The sequence below is a fragment of the Anguilla rostrata genome, chromosome 6, assembly GCF_018555375.3.
Source record: "Anguilla rostrata isolate EN2019 chromosome 6, ASM1855537v3, whole genome shotgun sequence".
Taxonomy (NCBI): Eukaryota; Metazoa; Chordata; class Actinopteri; order Anguilliformes; family Anguillidae; genus Anguilla; species Anguilla rostrata.
In genome coordinates this window covers 15945840-15965006 of record NC_057938.1, presented here as the reverse complement: position 1 = coordinate 15965006, position 19167 = coordinate 15945840, and the positions used below count along the sequence as shown (strand labels likewise).

At 40.5% G+C, this 19167-nt stretch overlaps 2 protein-coding genes across 4 annotated transcripts; both read left to right on the top strand.

Moving 5' to 3' along the window:
• Positions 1 to 353: 353 nt before the first annotated feature.
• On the top strand, positions 354 to 6252 carry selenoj (selenoprotein J). The gene is made up of 10 exons (XM_064338647.1): positions 354 to 528; positions 923 to 995; positions 1590 to 1766; positions 1958 to 2056; positions 2604 to 2696; positions 2885 to 3038; positions 3442 to 3557; positions 4168 to 4245; positions 4996 to 5135; positions 5372 to 6252. The coding sequence occupies exons 2-10, from the start codon at positions 923 to 925 to the stop codon at positions 5471 to 5473; spliced, it is 1032 nt and encodes a 343-aa protein (XP_064194717.1). The 5' UTR covers positions 354 to 528; the 3' UTR covers positions 5474 to 6252.
• A 3392-nt stretch (positions 6253 to 9644) lies between these two features.
• Positions 9645 to 17189, top strand: sh3glb1b (SH3-domain GRB2-like endophilin B1b). 3 transcript variants are annotated; one of them, XM_064338644.1, is made up of 11 exons: positions 9646 to 9942; positions 10539 to 10680; positions 10856 to 10984; positions 11281 to 11414; positions 11618 to 11710; positions 12142 to 12228; positions 13893 to 13916; positions 14508 to 14597; positions 14739 to 14839; positions 15475 to 15673; positions 16094 to 17189. In XM_064338644.1, exons 1-11 carry the CDS (start codon positions 9880 to 9882, stop codon positions 16199 to 16201), a joined length of 1170 nt encoding a protein of 389 aa, XP_064194714.1. In that variant the 5' UTR covers positions 9646 to 9879; the 3' UTR covers positions 16202 to 17189. The 3 variants fall into 3 exon arrangements, with proteins under 3 accessions (XP_064194716.1, XP_064194715.1, XP_064194714.1); XM_064338646.1 differs by lacking the exon at positions 12142 to 12228 and having other exon boundaries at positions 9645 to 9942; XM_064338645.1 differs by lacking the exon at positions 13893 to 13916 and having other exon boundaries at positions 9645 to 9942.
• The last annotated feature ends 1978 nt before the right edge of the window (positions 17190 to 19167 follow it).

Genomic DNA, 19167 nt, shown 5'->3' with positions numbered 1-19167 from the left:
TCACATCCAAAAAGTATTTTCCAAATTCCTAATTCCAAACTATATTTTTACGTTATATTCAGATGTTCAGTGTTTAGATATTCGTTCAGGTTCATACAGCCTAGATAACCCCGAAAGCGTTCAGCAAACGTAGTCTACATAATATTTATCTACAGAAATATTGTAATATTATAGATGAAAAACAAAGATCCTCTTAGCAGTAGTAAGCTAATAACATTCCATTGTCTCTGAATCGTGGGCATCACAGTACCGGAACTTCTTACATATGCCAATTGCGTGAAACACCGGAACTTCTTAACTCAATCACGAAAAAGCAAACACAGGGGCCGTGTCCGAACCATAGACTGTATAAAAATAGGTCCGAACAGCTTACTTGCCTACTATTGAGTACACAAGATGCATACAAGTTGGTACAGCTTGTATACTCAATAGTAGGCAAGTAAGAGTGTTCCCAACCCAGTCTGTTTCATAGCTTTCTGTTGAAGTCGGTGAAGCGGCGCTGCTGCAGGAAGGAGCCGTGAATACGAGGTGGCTAACTAATGTCTGACAACAGTTGACATATCTTGCTTAACCAACATTTTGGCTATATAACATTTGGTTTTAGGATAGATGTCAGTTGTCTTCAGTAAGATCACTTCTGTTTTTGTAGCTTGTTTGCTAGCTAGCTATGGTCAGCTAACGCGCTAGTTAACAATTTGAGATATCGGATGTTGTTTTTGCATGCACAATCCAACATAAACTGTTGTTGTAGCAATAATAATCAGTTTTTACATAAATTAGCAATATCTTATTTACGTTTAGCTATGGAAATCAATTACTGTTTTTTTTAGGGAAAAGCTTATGACTAGGTCTACAAGGCTAGCTAATAAGCTACTGTGTAGCCACTTCTCTGAAACTGCAGCTGTTCATTGTGTTATTATAGATGGCCGTGGCTCTGTCCGTCGTCGACAGAGCTGTTGGAGCAATTATTGGTGCAGCTGTGGCTGACGCCGCAGGTAACGTTACTTTATAAAAAAGATAATTCATTGTTGACAGCTTCATAGAAGCCACTTGGCTAAGTGATACCAACGGGGGGGGGGGGGGCGTGTTGGTGTTGGTACGTCAAAATAACGTGCATACATTGCGTGTATTAAAGACCCATACTCTTTACTCTTTTGTATTGTTTATTTTTGCATTTAAATGTAAAACTGACATACAGTCGACTCGTTTCGTTGCGGGAGCTGGGCCTCCCTTTTCTCTAATTAGAAGGACAGTCGTGCATCACAAATTGTGTGAACTCCTCATGCACATTTTGTGCAACAAAACTGAATAACTTAATAGTTGCACTACAATTAAATAAACAGTACAAACAACCCCCCCCCCCCTTTTTTTTTGCAACTGCAGCATTCTGAGGAAGACTGAAAAAAAGATGACTTGTGTATTGTGTGCCCTTTCGCTTTAAATATGGCTGAAAGACGTTGTGCTACCTTCAACTGTGTGGAGATTGCAAATGCAATGCAGATGACTGCGACTGCAAATTCTTGAAGAATTGAACTTAATTGATTTCATTAAAAGATAAAATCAAAATCAAATTATGTTTTTATTACCAGCCCAACCGCTCCATTGGAATTACAACCTGGATAAACTGAAATCTATCTTGGCACAAGAGCCGTGGCCAGAGTTCTTTCCTCAGTCGGAAAATCCTTTCTACAGGAGGTACACTGGCCAGCAGAGTTGCTACGGTGACCAGGCATATGTGCTGCTTGAGTCATTGTCTGAATGCGATGGTATGGCAATGTTCCATTTGTTTGGTTTGTATGTTTGTAATATTTTTAGATTAAATATTAATTACCAGATTCAAGCAGTTCCACTGTTTTTTTTTTTTAGTTTAAAAAAATATATATTTTACAATATTGTCAGCGCTGTGTGTATTGAAGCCTTATGTATGTGCATTTTCTGTTATACACTGTTTCCACAGGTTTAAATGTGGAGGATCTGAAACAGCGGACATACAAGGCCTTTGGCCCCGGATCAGAATACGATACACCTGTCAATGATCCTTACAGAGAGAAAGGGGGTAAGCCAGTCTCATCAGTGTCTCCTAAATGAATGTGAGCGCTTGTCATGGGAGATGATTAAAGAAAATGTATATAGACACAGTCAGATTAGTTGATCAACTCCATAAAGGTTCTTGCTGCAAGCCAAAGAGACCCCACAGCTGCAAGTTTGAGCTTCGGTCTCAGCCGTCGTCGAGAGGCCACAGCGGTGGGACACAATTGCCTCATCCCACTAGGTCAAGTGGATTTAAGTGGACCAGTCTCCATGTTACTTTTACATTGGTTTCTCCAGCAACATACCAGTCAGCTAATGATTTTGTCCTCTAATCGATGCTAGCTCTCTCCTGCAGCACTGTATTGACAGCAGTGTCTGACATAGTCTTTGGCACAGTGTTTGGCTGCACTGTGTTTTTGTTTTTTGGATGTGCTTGGAATAGCAGTAACTTGATTCCCAATTCTGGAATCTTGTTTTCGTTTCAGTTTGGGGAACCCACTTGTGTTACTTCTGATATCCTGTTTAATTCACACTTGTAGATTTGAACTGATGTTGATGTCTTAACATTAAAGGTCCAAGACCTCAGCTTCCTATCGAGGGACCATGGAGACATGCAAGTCTAAAGGGCTTCCTGAAAAATGTGGATGCCGGGAAAAAGGAAACAGGTATATTGGGGGCTGGTTTAATTTTGAGAAACCGATCTGGGCATGCATATCACACCATGCTCAATATCATTAATCTTGCATAAAGTTTAACTGTACATGAGGTTTGAAAGATATATCACCCACCACTATGTTGTTTCCAGTGTTTCTTGTTTTTATTGTGAATAGTGTGGCTTTTCTTGTAATTGCAGGGTGCGAGGATGATCAGATTGACGGCATTGCAAAGCTGGCCCCGATTGTGGCTCGTTATGCCGGGAAGCCAGAACTGCTGGAAAAGGTGGAGGATGCAATCCGGGTGACCCAGGACAGCGACCTGTGCATTGCAGAAACCCTGGCTGCAGCCAGGTCCGTCCTACCATCTGTACATGGTAGCAATTGGCCAGCACCTAGTCTTTGGGCCACCATCTTTAGACACCTGTATTTACACGGTAGGGTGTTGTAACACTGCACATGTGAAAACTGTGCTGTGCTCAGCAGTGGTATTGTACTGTACATAGTAATTGAACTGAAAGATACGGTGTGGAAAAATAAGCCGGATTGCCACAAATTATGATTTTTGTATTTGCACACAGGCTCAACAGATAGCATGACATATTATGTCAAAGGGCATCGCCATTTTTATTCATGTGAAGAGAAAAGAGGACAGTTTTTGTCAATACGCAATGATGTAAATATTATTGAATGACTAATTCTTCTTCATAAATTTAATTGAATCACCTTGCGCATGGTTGTTAACATCTTCTTTCAGGATCCTGGAGCATTACATCATGAACGGTCCTGATCCGAGGGCACTGGATGCCGTGCTGAAGCAGCTCGATGACCCGAACAGAAAGAAGCCTCAGGAACTGGACCGAGCCGTTGCTGGTAAAGTGAAGCGCTGGTCTTACACCTCAGCACACCGGGGTCTACGGATTGCTGGGCGCATGACATTTGCATTTCATTATTTCCCGAGAGGAACTTTAGTGGAGTGTCCCGTACTCTTTGGCTCAGCTTTTCTATAATGCCAGACTGAATAATGTGAAATGTTTACAGCATTGTTTTTGTTTACAATGCCACATTGTTGTGCACGTAAAGAGCTGTCTGTCATTGCTGAAATGACTGCTTAGCAAAACTGTAGTATATTAATATTACTGTATTACTACTAAGTTAATGTAATGTGTTGGACTTATGCCTTAATGAGGAAGGAGTAAACATGTGCACTTCCTATGGAACTTTGTGCTTTCTGTGTATGAGGACATAATATGAGATCATTTTTTAAATACCCAATTGATGCTTTCAAAGTTGTTTAACAAACATGTTATCTGGAGGTCTTTGTCAAGCAGTATTAATCTAGAAACCAGAGAGCGTGGCTCCTCATTAATTCACTTTAATTAAAATGTAATAAAACGGCGTGGTACTGTACTTGAAAAGAAATCATTCCCATTAAATCTGGGCACATGTGAAACATCGTACTCATAATTGGATTTTGTGGCAGGACATCTTCACCAGGTGAAAGAGAACTTACCCAAAACACCACAGGAGCTGATACCTGCTGTGTTCACAAATGCATGAGGTAGGCCCAATCAAATACCCCCCCCCCCCAGACAGTTGTTTGTCTCCATGTCTCCATGGCACAATAACATTATTGTCAGCAAACCTTTGAGCTCTGTTCACACAGACCCCACATGGGTCTTTGATCCTGCCATGATTTTTACCCCCCTTAAGCGGCAGTTTGTTTTCACAAGAAACATGTGTTAAGGAAGTCTGTCGCTTAATACGTGGCAATGTAGGTCACGTGGCATAGAAAAATGTTTTCTGTACAAAAAATGCAGCAACATCAGTAACACCAGGCTAAGGCTAAGCACTGTGTTCTAATGGTGCTTGTGGCTCTTGTAGGTTTTGGAGAAATTTTGGACTAAAACATCCAGTGCAAAAGTGCTGTTTTTAGTTACTGGCCCGTACATACATATAAATATATGCATGAATATATACAGTATATATATATATATATATATATATGCTATTAGCACTCATGCTGGTATTGATTTGCAGAGGTAAATATAAAGTAACAAATGTTGCAAATGGAGAAATTAAAAACAGAAACAAGGCATGCAATGAAATTGATGACCTAGGAAGCAGTGATATGAATGGATAGTATGAAAAGTCCATACTAGTCATTAAATGAGGAGGGAAATGGCATGTTTAGAATTTAACCACTTGTGTGATGAGGCTGGCATGCGACCACGTCATCACAGTGTGCAACTCAGATTTTCTCCCCCGAAAACCCTTTCCCTTTGGCTGATGTTTAATTGGTTTCTCCCAGGTTTGCCTGGTGCATTCCAGGCAGCGCTGCACGGAGTCCTGACAGCGGGTGACTTTACCGAGGCTGTAAGAGACACCATGCGCTGCGGAGGATGCACCTGCAGCAGGAGCTCCTTCATCGGGGCTTGTCTGGGGGCTCAGGTATAGCCCCCCTAAATTCCTCTTAATCCATATTTTGAAAGTTACTTCTCAAAAAATTGCATACTGCCACAGTGTGGGAAGTTGTACTACCTATTATTCAACCTTTCACTCTTCAGTTAATTTCCTGGTACCTGTTAACTTGTCCGGCATGTGTTTCACTTTGTTTTGTTAGTTCTGTTACTGCTAGTTGCATGTGATCACACCTGTAAACTTTTTTTCTGTCTTTGTATTCTTAGATTGGGCTGCAGGGAATTCCAAATTCTTGGAAGAGCAAGACCCACAAATACCAGTCTTTTCTTGAACTTGCAAAAAATGTCACCAAATCACACCAAGCTTAAGTATAGTACCCTTATACATAGCATATCGCAGTTGTAGTTTAGGGCAGTGTTGTAAAATCCAATCATGGGCGTCAATAAGAAAAGACCCTCAGACCCCACGTATGTCATATCGTTTACATATTGTCTTTCAGAATGGTGCTGTTGAGCTTTGACAAAACATTTAATGAATGGTTCAGCTTAAATATTTTAAGGTTGGACCCAGATGTCTCTTGTTCTGTTAAATATCAGCATGTACCCACTGAAGATATGTGAACTTTGACAATAAAGCAGTGGTCTTATATACGTAACATGTCTCAAATATTGTCAGATCATAGCAAACAGGACCAAAATGTTGCAGAACATTTTGCAGCTTGAACACATCCCTGGGCATATGTACATAAATAACTGCAGTAGTTGTAGTAGTTAGTAGTTAGGTAGCACCAGCTAGTTGTAGTGTTACTAGCTATGGTCACTCACACCCACAAAGACATTTCTCTAACTTGCCACAAGTTCTCCTCATTTTCATGCTGCTCACTATTAATTCTCCTCCTTGACTGTTCCCAGTCTCTTGGATGCCAACCAGGCTCAAAATCATATGACTGTAGGTCCTTCATTGTATATTTAACCTTGTCTCCACTGTGGAATGTACTGTCTAATTTTAAGCTGCGCTGTTGCTATCTCACTCTACGTCACTTCCAGGTTTTCACTTTAGTCAAGCTTTTGAGATGACCATGACTAATGATGTTTAAAAAATCAAAGTGCCATGGTAATTATTGGCTTAAATAAATACATGTATGCAATCCTGCTTTATTTTCTCACACATCATACATGGGAGGTACAAGCTAAAACTCGCTACCTAGTAATTAGGTAGCTACAGCAACCTGCTTGCCTTCTTATTAAAAAAAAATTGCGTTCTTAACTTCATATTGACTGTCACCATTTAGTCATTTAGTCATCTGAATACTAAATTACTAAATGAGAGAGAGCGAGAGAAACTGACATTTATTGAAAGTAGAAATGTTCTAAGATTTTGAGATTTTTATTAATCAGAATGGGCCTCATTCACCAACCGTTCTTAAGAAGAATTTTTTTCTTAAAACCCACTCATGCAGTTTTCATAAAAATCCTGACATTCACCAATGTTTTCTTATTTGGGATTTGTTCTTAGGTAACAACAGAATCTACACACACTCAAGAGCACACTTACACTCATTTGAGTGCTGACATGTTTGTGCAAAATAATTGGTTATTGCGTTTTCTTCAATTCTACAGTTGTATAATATTATAGGATTTAAATTACAATAATATGTTCATCATTTATAATATTTTTTAATAATTATTTCATTATTTTACAAAGCATTAAGGTGCCAGATTCCGCCTCAGATGGTGGTTGCCTCGGTGGGAGTTCATCTGTAAATAAATGATAAAAATCAAACCATTGTAGTGACCTTTTATTTTTGGGGGTTTCAATTATGCTATGTTTGGTCTATACTGCAAAAGCACATGTTTAGATTTTGAATACAAACTAAGCACTTAGGTAACGCTTTTTAAACACATGGACATGTTGAAGAAGAGAACACTTCTACACTTCTTCAGAGGCGTCACGAGGTGGGGTGCGGACCGCACCGGGTGACACCATCAGAGGGGGGTGACACCAAAATGACTGGCAGTAAATTTTTTGTGCAGCGACGGGTTGAAACTAGCTAGTCTCTCCGATGCAGTTTACTGCCGGTTGATTTAATTGGCGGTATTAATGTGACGAGAAGCGCTTTGTCATTTGAATGCATAAAACACGCGATTCCTTGTGCCCACTCCCACCAGCATTTTTTTTTTTTTTTTTTTTGCCTCAGATTTGACATCAAACCTTTTTTTTTTTATTCATCAGTTGTGCGACCTTCTCCGGATACAGCGTTCACTGAAGGAGTAGCATCCCATACATATTTTTTTGTGTTATTTTATATCCACTACTGACGCTACTAAATATGACAGGTCGTTTGCTGTTCACTTCCTGCAGCAGTACCTCCACTTCAGAACTACTGAAGTTTTTCTTACGTTTGGAGTCCGGTGCTCCACCGTCTTTAGATTTTCGTTTGGGCATTCTTGACTTCTCTCTCAACTTTTCTTTTCAATTTCTGTGTGTGCACACGGCCCTGCAGTCTCATGCCCTTTTATGGGGATTGGCGCGGCGTTTGCCTATGCTAATTAGGAACAACTGGCACGCGCTTTCAGTTTACGAGGACCATGGGATTCATCATTATAAGAACACGATTGCGAACAGTTCTACGGTTTAAGAACACGTCATGAATCTGACGTAGACTTTTCTTAGGACCTTTCTCAAGAACCAATTTAAGAAAAAAGGAAGATATTGCTGAATGAGGCCCAATATTGGTAGGGACATGTCCGTATCATCCATATCCAAACCTGTGACTATGGTATCTGGCATCGCTTCCTACCAGGTCTAGAGAAGGGACTCCTGTAATAAATCAAATTAGCTGTCTCTGTCCTGGGCTTTCAATCAGATATTGGATGGGGTTTGGTTCAGCTGGTCCAGTTGAACAAGAATTTATAAATTTTCTTTGTGATATGTGTTCTCTGCTGCTTTCTTACAGACAAAACTTGTTTTCAGATTATATCTTATAAATGTACAAAGCAAAATTCCATAGTAAGCACTGAGCAACCATGTAGTCTGCTAGGCCCACAATGACAGCAGTGGGCAACCAGGAGTTTGCCTAATATACTGTAACATGTCAGATAGGTGTTCATTAGCTGTTGACCATAATTTTCAAATTATTTTCATAGAAGTCTTTCATACAAACTGAAAGGGAGATCATGAAGTCACTAAATAATCCGTATAGCGCAGGAGCAAAAACTTCTGCTAAATAATTCATTTTAGTTAGTTTATTACCTCCAGTTAGTTTATGACTTCAGCTTTAACTTGCTTAACCCATTTTACAAGCTGTGATAGATCCCTTATTACATTTCTGTTGCACCCATTCTACTGCTAATTTATACGAGGCAGGCCGGTGGAGGATGGACTCCCCCTCTATAGCCGATTTCTCCCAAGATGTATTCCTATCAGGGAGTTTTTCTTGCCACCAAGGGTTTTTCTCCCCGCTGGGTTTTTTATTTTTATTTTTATTTTTTACCTTGTGCTTGCTGTTTGGGGGTTCAGGCCTGGTTTTTGCTCTTTATCTGTTACTTCGTAAAGTGTATTTGTGACAGTTTTCTGTAAAAAGCGCTGTACACGTAAAATGTATTTGATTTACTTTGATTTCACCTGAAAAGAAACATTGATGAAAGGACTTTCCCTAGGTCTTTCCCCTGGGTCTCATGCTTTAATGAGGTATGCTACAAGCCAGCTTTGCTGATTCACTGTGTGTGTGCTCAGTAGGGTCTCCTTCCCAAACTGTTCCCATATTCAAACATGAAAGACGAGATTCCTGTCTCTGGAAATGAGAAGCAGAAAACTTCCTGAACGGATTAAGGATTATAAAAAAATATATATAAAAAAACAGGCTTCAAAGCAAGGTTAATTTTGTCAACAGCTTTACTGAAAACCCCAGAAAACCATGAATGATGCCTCAGCAAAGGAAATATTAAATACTAAAATTTTGTGAATCCTAATATTTGAAAGGCTCTTCAAAATCTCAAAAAGTGCTGTGATGCTTTACCGTTTTAATTCACCTCACCTATGCTTCCTAAATAGTCTTTGTTCAGATAGCTTACAGCATCGACTGGTTTACTTTGCCACCTAGTGTACAACTACACAAACTCAAATGTTTATTCTTTAACTTATTTTATTCAAATGATTAATTTCACTTAGACTCACTAGGCTAACTTTGAGCGGAAGCACAATAAATTGAATGTGAGGCATTTACTAGGAATGATAAAGAAAGAGGGTCCAATAAGAACTGTTTGGCCTATTATTATGATTATTATTGTTGTTGTTGTTGTTGCTGATGTTGGTGGTGGTGAAGGTGTTGGTGTTGTTGTTATTATTTCATTTGTTTATTGTTTATTAAAGAGAGGTTTGACGAGTCAGTAACAGGGCACAAAGCAATGGACAATGGGTAACTCAGAAAGCAATGAGTAAACAGCCCTTGAATACCCGTCAATTTTGAATCTTATTTGGTGGTATCCTCAAAAAAGGCATATCAGGCGTCGCCTGTCTCCAACTGTTGCCTGGTCAAGCAACAGCAGCAAGTAGCCAACCTAAAAGACTCCTCCCCTTTTGATGATGGCTTGCTGACTGCTGTGTTCTTGCTGATTTAAAGCGGTCGATTTGATATAGGGGAGGCTGTGAAACTGAAAAAAATAATGAATGTTTGATAACGTGAATTTTATATTTGACGTTTGCAATCCGTTTTACCCGCAAATCTAACTGGAAACACAGTTGCATTTTATTTGAGGACAAAAAAGAAGACAACATGGACTTCAACGTTAAAAGATTAACAGCAGACGCCGGTATTTTTCTCAGCCGTGCTGTACAGGTACTAATAACGCTACTATCTTGAATTTCTTGTAGTCCAACGATGTTACGAGCCACAGCTATTGCGTTATTCCTGTAGTGAAATCGATAAAGGAAAGCATTGATGTGTTTGATCCAGCAAATCTTTCTGATCATGAAATATCTATGCCATTTTAGGCCTGTTTACTACAGGGTTTGGCTGATTCAAAGTAGATACGTAGCTGAGTTAGCTTCCAAGCGTTATGATTGTGTTGTTTAGCAAACATGGCTAAATGAACCTGGCCTGTCAGTTAGCTTTGCTAGCTAGCAAGGTAAATTTGCTATCTTGCTGTAATAATGTAATGTTAGCTAGACTAGTAACTGCCAATAAAATATGTATATGGCCGGCTGTCTGCGGAGTGTGATCAATTCTAACGTCAGCTAAGTTATCTAGCTATGTCTTTGGTCTAGCTGCTAACTCCACATGGGTTCGCGGGTCAGTCAAAGAAAGTTATTTTTCATGTCAATTTGCTTATCTAGTTAACCAGCTAATGAGAGGAAAAAATTACACTTTATAACAGGTTAACACAGATAAGTGAGACTGTTCATATTGTGACCGCTGTATTCTGTCACACGCAGTTTACAGGTGAAATACTTGGCCAAGCTGAAAAAACCGAGTTGGATGCGCATTTGGAAACTCTTCTGGCAAGAGCAGAATATACGAAGCTGTGGACAGAGAGAATAATGAAGCAGACTGAAGTTTTACTACAGCCTAATCCAAGTAAGGAAGACGATTTTTTTTCCCCCAGATTTTTTAAACTGTAAAAAAAACACAGGATTTAATTTCATTTTTTAAACTTCCATTCATTGCATTGGTGAAAGGGTTCACTTGATGCCTTGTGACTTCTGATGCCTTGTCTTCTCTTTTAATTGAGTTTCCCCACTACAATTTGCAGATGTCAGAATAGAGGAATTCTTGTATGAGAAGCTGGAAAAAAAAGTCTCCATGCGTGCAAATAACCACGAGCAACTGGGGACATACATGATTGACTCCGGACATGAGTTTGGGCCAGGAACAGCTTACGGTAAGCTCAGTGTTGCTGCAGATGCTTCCATGTAATAATGCAAATGTGTAAAGTTACCCCAAGAATGACCAGTGTAGGATTATTTCAGTTCATAATAATATTTTTGCTGATACATGCCTTTTAAAGATTGTGAGCGTCAAGCTAGGGAATTCTTTATGGCATCTTGCTTCACGGTCCTCTCCTCCTACTCTAAATCTAAGGTACTGTATAGGTTGGTAAGGAGTGAGAACAACAAGGTGCCTACTACTATGTCCCTTTTGTGAATTGTGGCTCACCTGACATTCATTTCATCTCAGGAAATGCACTCATCAAATGTGGAGAGACTGAGAGACAGATTGGAGGCGCAGAAAGAGAGTTTATTCAGAGCTCAGCCAACAACTTCCTCACACCCTTCAGGAACTTCATTGAAGGGGACTTTCAGACCATCTCTGTAAGATTTGAAGGGAGAGTCCAATTTTGTTAGATTACTAAGAAAGTGTTATGACTGTTATTTTCCTCATGCAACAACTACCCTTTCCAGGACAGTTGTTTTCGTTATCATGATATTTCCACAGGGAAGGCACCAGACAGAGGTGCAAACCAGCCCAATGTTCTGCTCAAAACTGAGTAAGTGTTACCCTCATTTGCCTTCAGAGAGAACGGAAGTTCTTGCAGAACAGGCGCTTGGACTTGGATGTCACCAAATCCAAACTGAAGAAAGCCAGGGTTGCTGAAGCCAGATCAGCAGTGGGTATTCTTATTCCTCCTTTTACATTGCCCTTTATGCCTTCTAGTTTGTTCTTCTCTTATACCTGCAGGGGGCAGTGTCTTCTGTTTTAGACAGATGTAAAGTGAATAATATAACAGAGGCTGCACTGCAGAAAATCGACGCATTACACCAACTAAGGATTTTTTGTAAGGAATCTTGTTAGCCACTGTCACAAAGCATAGATAAAGCCTTACTGTCCTGTACTATGAAATGCAGCTGATTCTGGGACAGGCTTGGAAGTGTGCATCCACAAAGAATACAAACTCTGCCTGCAAAACTTTGCATGCACTTCTGCTTGTACTGCTGATTTCATTGTAGACCTTCTGTAACCTCTGCCTGTAATGCTACAACGCTTGTGTCTGTTCTTTTTGTCTTTTCTTCTCTTCATACGCCTTCCTTGTGTTTTCAGCAACTGAACTCGACCCCGCCACTGGGCGAAGAGTATGGAGCCCACTTTAGCTACATGCTCAGCTTTCTGCATGTTAAATGGCTTAAGGTTTGTCAGCTCAGTTGAGTTCTTAGTTGATCATCTGCTCTCTCTTGCTGTTACCATGGCTTTGGCAGACATTGAAAATTGGGGTACATGCAGACATGGAGGACATCTATCACTTTGTAGACTTGCTAGGTGAGGATATCTAGGCAGCTGAGGCGGTGTGCATAAGGCCCATTATTTCTCAGTCCATGCATGTGTTCACACAATCAAATAATTTTTTTACTCTTTTGTTGAATTTAAACTAGCGCTCAAGCTCAATTCCAGACTTTCTTCGTAAATCCAAGCATACAAAGCAAGGAAAGCCGGTAGACTCACTAGGATAAAAGCCATTGAAGCCATTGCCTGAGCACCTGGCACTTGTCTTTGTAAATTTGCAGATACACTGTGAAAAATGCACACATATGCAAATAGCCAAAGTGCACTTTTTAAATAGCGTTTTTTATTTAAATTACAACAGGCATTGTCATAATTTGATAACAGCAAGCATTTTATTGCTTATTGTGTTATGTATTGCCACTGGCAATTGCAAAAGTTGCCATACTCTTCAGGGGGTTTAAGGGCAGCTGTTGAGAAGGTATTGCTGTAGAAGATCATTATTTCCTACTTAAAACATCCTTTTGTTTGGTTTGTGTGTGTAAATTCATGCATGTGTGTACATGTCCATGATATTGTGTTAGTGGATGATACTGTATAAACATGTAGAGTAGCAGTCCTATATGATTTTCCTACTTGGTACCTGTATCTGTATTCATAGTGCTTTTAAATTAGATTGCCTTTATGAAGAATTCAGGTTTCTTTGGGGATAAAACCTCCTGCAGATACCTTATTTTTAGTCTGTCCATGCATCTCCTCCCTTGTTGATAGCTGAGGAAATATTTACTTTTCTCAGTAAATATTTGACTTACTGTGGTGGATAAGGAGTCTATCACCTGTCTAGAAGGTGTTTTTCTCTCTCACACACCCACACACACACATATGCATGCGTACACACACACTTTGGTTTATTTTGGGCAAGTGTTGCAATGCAATGACAAAAGACTCAGGCACTTCCTTTCCAAAGGGATAAATGTGTGACCTCATCTGGAGGAAGAGGAGGAATTGAGATTGAGAGAGGAAGCTGGATGGTGTGTCAGGTCAGAGTTTGGAAGCCAAGGTGATTTCCTTGCTGTGAGATGTTTACTACAGTTGGGATATTTTGATGTACTAAGCATGCTCTGGTTGGAGATTTTTTTTGGTTTGTGGTTTTCTTTGGAGTGCAACTGAGGGCTAAATTTGTTGGTTGTCCGCTCAGCAAGTATGCTGCTTTGTCTGGCCAAACACCTGATTGTGTGCATTGAAACAACAATGTTTGTGTTTTCTTTTTGCTTCATGTTTGTCCAATCAAGTGAATAAACTGCTCTAATATGGAAGGAAAGGGAAAAATTTCCAGGCCCTGTGAGATGGCCTGAAGACTGAGTCAATGTCATCCTGTGGGTAGGATGAGCCCACCTTTTACCATGTCATTTGGATTGACAAAGTTGCCTTGCCCTTGCTTTGGTTTCTTTTGTACATACTGACTACACACACATATCTACATGGCCTTGCCTCTTGAGTAATTATTGTGTCTTGGCTTTATCCCTGTGAGGTCTGTTCTAATTGGTACGTCGCTGTTTTTACACGCTGATCAGATGTGGTCTGAGGAGGAGGCTCAGGTAAGTGAAAGTCTTTGTCCCCATTACAGGCTGACACTTTCCATTGGTCACCAGCAGGTGGCGCTTTGTATTAAAACATTGGGGCACGTGTCTAACAGTAAAGTCTTATGGCATATTTTATGAAGATCGCTTCTGCCTTTAGTGTTAGGACTGAAAAACGTTTACACCTGACCTTTTCTAACGCTATGCCCATGGTGTACTGTTGTGTATATATGTAGTCTGGATGGCGCTGTGCTTTACTATGTTTTTGTGAAGCTGTAGGTTATGTCTTATGGAATGGCAAAGAGACCAGTGGGTTTGTGCAAGTTATGTGCATAGGTTGTTTACAGGAAAAATGTGTTCAGTCCTGTCATTAACATTGAAAACTCCTATCCCTTCTACTGAACACATGCCCAGTATGAGGCTCCTCTGACTATTTCTGGTGAGGCTGTTCCGATCATGTGATCAATGTGATGCCATTCTGAGCTTGCCTAGTGTGATGCTACTTGCAGCATGCCTGGCATGGCATGGTTCCTCCTAGCATGCCTGGTGTGGTGCTCTTCTGAGCCTTACCCACCCTTCTGAGATTTCTCAGAGTTTGTTGCCCCTCAGGCGGAGACTGAACTGAGGGTGGCACAGAGCGAGTTCGACCAGCAGGCAGAAATCACCAGGCTCCTTCTAGAGGGCGTCAGCGACACCCATGTACGCACCGTGCTCACGCACCAAACTTACCGACACACACAAGCCCTAAAGACCAAAAAAGACGTGGCCTATGCTTTTCACTGCTGTCACTCTCAGAGAGCTTCTTTTCTGAACACTGAACTCTTCTCCTCTCTGCTTTAGGCGCATCACCTCCACTGCCTGAATGAGTTTGTTGAGGCTCAGGCCACCTACTACGCACGGTGCTACCAGCACATGGTGGACCTCCAGAAAAAACTTGGAAGGTCTGACACCACTGTTTTAGGAAGCATCTAGTATTTAGCTGTGTGACTAACAGTTGCTGGAAAGGGATGAAAGCTGCATGTGATCCCCTCAAGGTCATATGTGCTTTCCAGCTCAGGGGTGTTCAATCTGAGAGGAGCCAATGCAAGTCCAAGCACTAAAACACTTGATTCAATAAAAATGTTCATAATCTTCAGTTAAGGCTTTGATTTGTTGAATCACTTGAATCGGATGGAAGAAAAGACTACCAACTCTAGCCCATCTCAGATCAGATTGGTCACATCCCTAACCTAGCTAATTATAATGCATGGAATCCTGGGAGCAACTTGGCTGCACTTGACTTTGCAGATCTTTGTGTGATGCTGCCTAACTTTTTTTTTAAATTCATATTTTCCAGAAATTGTTCTGTAGCGTTAGCCATGATAAGTTACAGTAAAGAACAGAGAAATGCACAGCCATTCATAATATATGTATATTTTTTTGTCCCAAATTTTGAGATTAAAATGTGATATTGTTTGTGAAAAGGGAACAGGGACTTAGTTGGGTGATGTCACATCAGGCAGCTTGTAACAGTTACAGTACATTTGAGCATGATAAACAGCACTCTACTGTTTTTAACTGTTCCTCTCTCTTCCAGCTTTGCTTCCATGCTCTCCTCCAACAACAACCAGCAATCCTCACCATCCAGGGCCTCCATAGCTTCTTCCCCATCGGTGTCACCCTCATACCCCTCTGCCCTGAATGAGCTGCCCTGCTCCAACACCAGCCGCCAGGCGCGGGTAGTGAATGACTACGAGGCCGCGGGCAGAGGAGAGCTGTCCCTGTCAGCGAACGAGGTGGGTCCTGTCAACCCTGCCCTTCTACCGCAACACTGAGTGCATCACTAAATCAGTCACATTCACGTGGGGGGGGTGGGGTAGAGCGAGCCCTGAGCCTGGAGACCCCCGCAGCATTTTATGGTTTTTGTTTTCACCATAAAATCACAAACCAGTGTAGCCCCAAGAAATAATGTGAGGAAATTGTAATCGAGTGCTTTAATTGATCTATTAAGTTCTGAGTAGCAACACAAATCTGCAGATTCTGTGACTTCCCAGGGCCTGGTTTGTCCATCCCTCTCGTGGTGGCTCAGTACTGCTGCAATGAGAATAATTAGCGGTTTGTCAAATTTTTGGCTAAATTTAGCCACTAACCGAATGTTGAAAAGCTAGTGTTTGTACCGCATAACAGGAAACTGAAACGCCACACCTCTTTTTCAGATCATCATGGTTTCCACTGCGCCAGGCATGGACTCTGATTGGCTGATGGGTGAAAGGGGGAACCACAAGGGCAAGGTTCCCATTTCCTATCTGGAGCTACTGAATTGAGAGTGTAGCATAGGCAGAAGGTATAACGGCCTATTCCTATCAAGAGTTATTATTTAAACTCAATAACTACCATTTCCTTCAAAGCTATCTGGAGTCTTCCACATCACAGGGCCGACAGCGATACAAGAACACATTGGGGAAATCCTTTTTAAGGGATCTGAGATTATGAAAGATCTGTGCCAAACAGACATTTTCCTTGTTTGCTGGGCATTTCTCCAACTTGGACATCAGCCATAGTGTTGGGTAGTGTGCAAAAAGAGTAATCGTACTGCCACGTCAGCTTTGTTACTAAAATTGAGTATTTGCAAAGACCCCACATACAGTAAGCGTTTCCCCCAGGAGGAAAATCAGGTTAATAACAGAGGAGATTCTATCTGAAAGCTATGCTGTTTTTTAAGTAGTGAACAACAGTGCCTTGAGATAAAGCTATAGGAGACTGAGTGACTATATGTTGGTTAGACCTTGGTAAGGTGTCTCTTTGATATGTGTAACAAGGTAGTATTTACTTGATGAGCTTGAAGGTTTATTTTCTGCTAAATGAAAGGTTACTAATCACAGGAAGTTGTTTTCTTTGGAAAGTAAAATGAGACCTACAGGTGTTTATTAGGCATATATCTTAACTGAGAGAATTTACTCATGGTTATGAACCGATGATAAACTGCCATATGTTGCACATTAGTACTATTTAATTATTTAAGTATTTAAAGTCCTTAGTCAATAGAAATGTATGTATGTAATGTCACTTGCCACATTAGAATAGTTCAGGTTTCTCAGAATGTTGCATATTAATATGAACACTAGTTTGATATTAATGTGGTAAAAGATCATATCTTATTGTTTACAAGAAAATGATGTGTATCAGTCTCTCATTCTGAGGAGGCTGGTTACCCTTAGCAGTTCTTTAGAAAACAGTTTTGTTGGAAATGTGGTATGCTGTCATCAGTCCATTAAGTTTGGCGTCTCGTGCAATAAAGGGTCTTACTAGCAATTGTTTAATTCGTTTGTTTCATTTTTCACTTAGAACACCATAATATGAGCTCCCACACGCGACTGGTGTGGTATAGAGGTGTGTGGTCTTCTAAAAATATTTTATTTTATTTTAATAAAGTTTTTTATTGCTAAAATATGAGCTTACCTACTTTTTTTGAGAATTTATTTAAAATTGTAGCACATGCTTAAACCACCCTGCTTGCATGACACCCTGGAATGGTGACATTTCTCGGTAATAACCACTATAATAATGCTATATCATATTGATTGTTTGATAAATAGTACTACCTTCTACATCCCTATTTAACTTTTATAGGGATAATCAGACTTTGTTGTCTATAAAATGCTGACTTCATAAATTCTGAACACAGTGTAGTGAGTTAAGGGTTAAGTGGAAGTAGAGTTCTGTGGTCTGTTCACTTCCTGTTTGAAGGAGGCAGCTGCCTGTTGATCATGCATATGCTGATGCCCTGGGTAACTCCTTCCCCAAAACCAATTTAGAGAAGTGCTATTCCCGCACCACTCCGCCCTACGCACACATTACCACTGCCAAACAGCTACCGCCTAAATATTCTGGCTTTTCGTATAGAATGACTTTCATTCTGGCTTTGAGTGCTAAGATAATGAACTGAAGCTGAAAAACTTTAATGAGCCAAACTGCCTTTAACAGGTCTTTCTATTACGGAGAATAAGCTGCCTTTGTGTGAGTAACCAAGTGAAGCGAAATCTGATTTAGGTCTGGAGCTAAGAGCGACGGCTCGGCAAATAACCACAATACAAGGGGAGGCAGAGTTCTGAGGATATTAATGAGGCAAATGATAAATTACTGTGAATAATGTAATGTGGCCCGCTATATATCATTCATTTTTTGGATAAGTGTAAAATAAACAGCGATGTTTTGCACATCACAGCACTTTTCATGTTGGCCTTGCTTATATCATAGCATAGATCTTCAGGATGTTAACACAATCACCAATCAGTCACTTTAGTTTCTATTTGATGGTGAACAGCATAATTAAATAAGTGGTATTCAAGTTTTGAACAAATATACTCTTATTTCAACAGCATTCTTGTCAAATAAGTATTTGGCTATAAATCATTGTATTCTTGGATACTGCAGGCTCTAGTTCCACCACCTAACCTCAAATGCTTGTTGACTCGGCTGAAAAAAGTTCTAGGTTCTCGGTTAGTGGCATGAACAGAGCTAGAAACTGTCTGCTCATGACTTTATGAAGAGTTAAGAAGTCTAGTTCATGCACTTCAAATTCAGCACCAGTGCTTCAGAGATAGGGTTTGGAAGGAGGCCCAGAAAAGAAACCAATTTTTTTTCCCAGTTTCTCTGTTCCAACCACCATGGCCCAGCCTCACCACAGTGGTATTTTGGTTACGCTCACTCTGGTTTTCGCCCCTGCTCGCAGCCTCTGTATGGTATGCAGAGTTTCAAATGCACCCAGTTACCCTTGTCACCTGTCTAGTCCCCACCGCTCAGCCTGAAACTACAACATGCCCCCACTATGTTCCAGAAACCAGAATGTGGTGTGGTTTTTCACTTTGCAAAGAACTCTTGACTTGGCTGTCTTTAGGTCATAAGGTACCATGTGCTCACAGCTTTTCACCCAGATTGGTTACTGTGGCTAAATTGGGCAAAGACTTTTGTGGCACACCACTGATACCTTGCGGTCTAGTCCCGTTTGTCACTCTATTGGGCCAATAGACTATTGTTTTAAATTAATTTAATACATCTGTACATAAATAGTTTACTTTTGGCCATTTAATACTTTTTACCAATGAGATCATTCTGTCCCAGGGTGATTAAAAATGCTTGTATTAAACATCCAGCTACTTATTTACTGGCCTAACTGAAGAGAAGCACTGAGCTCTAGAGTACAGAAGCAGTGAGCTATGTAGGATTTGAACCTGTACCCTCCAGGATAAGTGATTGTGATGAATGGAGTATGATTAAGTGATTTCCTGCT

Excerpts from the sequence above, each read along its gene's own strand:
- sh3glb1b (XM_064338644.1), top strand. The coding sequence starts at position 9,880 with ATGGACTTCAACGTTAAAAGATTAACAGCAGACGCCGGTATTTTTCTC. Across the intron at positions 10,985-11,280 it reads TGGGCCAGGAACAGCTTACG|GAAATGCACTCATCAAATGT; the intron begins GTAAGCTCAGTG and ends ATTTCATCTCAG. Across the intron at positions 14,840-15,474 it reads CTCCAGAAAAAACTTGGAAG|CTTTGCTTCCATGCTCTCCT; the intron begins GTCTGACACCAC and ends TCTCTCTTCCAG.